The sequence below is a fragment of the Teleopsis dalmanni genome, unplaced genomic scaffold (assembly GCF_002237135.1).
Source record: "Teleopsis dalmanni isolate 2A unplaced genomic scaffold, ASM223713v2 unscaffolded_contig_4624, whole genome shotgun sequence".
NCBI classification, from domain to species: domain Eukaryota; kingdom Metazoa; phylum Arthropoda; class Insecta; order Diptera; family Diopsidae; genus Teleopsis; species Teleopsis dalmanni.
Genome location: NW_024036006.1, coordinates 1420 through 2826, shown reverse-complemented (window position 1 = coordinate 2826; position 1407 = coordinate 1420). Strand labels below are relative to the sequence as shown.

The following is a 1407-nucleotide window of genomic DNA, read 5'->3' as shown; positions in this document are numbered from 1 at the left end:
CAAATGATTTCTTACGTGCAGTTTTTCTTCTATAACCATAAATTTTGAGCGAATTTCAAATAGTTTGTGGTGTGACCTCTTTTCTCGAATGTCGAATACTTTTGTTGCTTTATTTTTTGTGTTCCGTAATAGAATTGCATTTTTTGCAACTTTATTTTTATATGTTTGGAGTAAAAACAATTAAAACAGAATACAAATGTTGAAAATTGCATGTTCTAGTATAAACTAGAACAGTAAGAAGCCGCAGATACTATATATAACAATATATTTAATAAATTCCAACAGGTTATGGTCCCAGCACGCTTCCAATTGAAAACAAAAATTTGTGACAAAATCAAGTTAAAAGAAGAAATAAAAAACACATTTCAACAGAAAGCGTTAGAATTGCGGTTTGGTATGTGTGCAAAGTTATTGAGCGTCGCAAATTTTGTGAAACAGTTGTGAAATAAAAACTATGAAAAAATAAAAATTAGTTTCGCAAACATAAAAATTGCTCCTCTTGGCCGTGATAATTATGACACTTGGAAGATACAAGTTCAAGCTTTATTAATTAGAAACTACACGTGGAAGCAATCAGTGGACAATGCGAAAAACGCGCCACCGGCAATGCAGCTATTGCCGAATGGAAACTAAATGACTCAAAAGCAAAAGCCGATTTGATTTTACTTATTTCAACTTCTGAATTAAAACTAATAAAGAATTGTGAAACATCAAAACAACTTTGGAGCAAGTTAGAAAATGTTTTTCAATCTAAAGGGCCTGAAAGAAAAGCAACGTTGCTAAAGTCATTAATTTTGCCGAAAATGCACAACGATGAAGACATATACGACCATGTTAAGAAATTTTTTGACATTTTAGACAAAATTCACGAAATGGATATGAAGATCGACGACGATTTAGTAACTATTCTGTTATTGTACAGCGTGCCTGATGATTACGAACAGTTTAGAATAGCAATAGAAACACAGGACAAATTACCTGATCCAAAAACACTGAAAATCAAAATGATCGATGAATTTGAAGCAAGAAAACGCAACAGCAGTGAAGAAGAATTATTTGCGAAGAAAAGCAATAAAAATTGACAACAGCCCAAGTTTCATAATAAAAATGAAAAATTTAAATACGCTTGCCATAATTGTGGCAAAATTGGACACAAAATCAAGGAATGCAGATATAAAATCAAAAACAGAGCCACAACAAACAATTTTGAAAACAAAGCGAAATATGTGGAGCATAAGAAATCAGATATAGCAATGACAGTACGCAGTGAAAAAGGCAAATGGTGTCTTGATTCAGGAGCTACGTCGCATATGTGCTCTCAAAAAGAAAAATTTAGAGAACTGAACACCGTAGAACAAATTCTGAAACTTGCTAGCGATAAATCAACGAAAATGACTGGAACCGGAA

At 32.6% G+C, this 1407-nt stretch overlaps 1 protein-coding gene across 1 annotated transcript; it reads left to right on the top strand.

The window, feature by feature from the left end:
- Nucleotides 1–554: 554 nt before the first annotated feature.
- LOC119665353 lies at nucleotides 555–1082 on the top strand (the record flags this gene model as incomplete). Its single annotated transcript, XM_038074598.1, has 1 exon — nucleotides 555–1082. A coding segment is annotated over one exon (528 nt), but the record flags the coding sequence as incomplete, so codon positions are not given.
- Nucleotides 1083–1407: the final 325 nt, after the last annotated feature.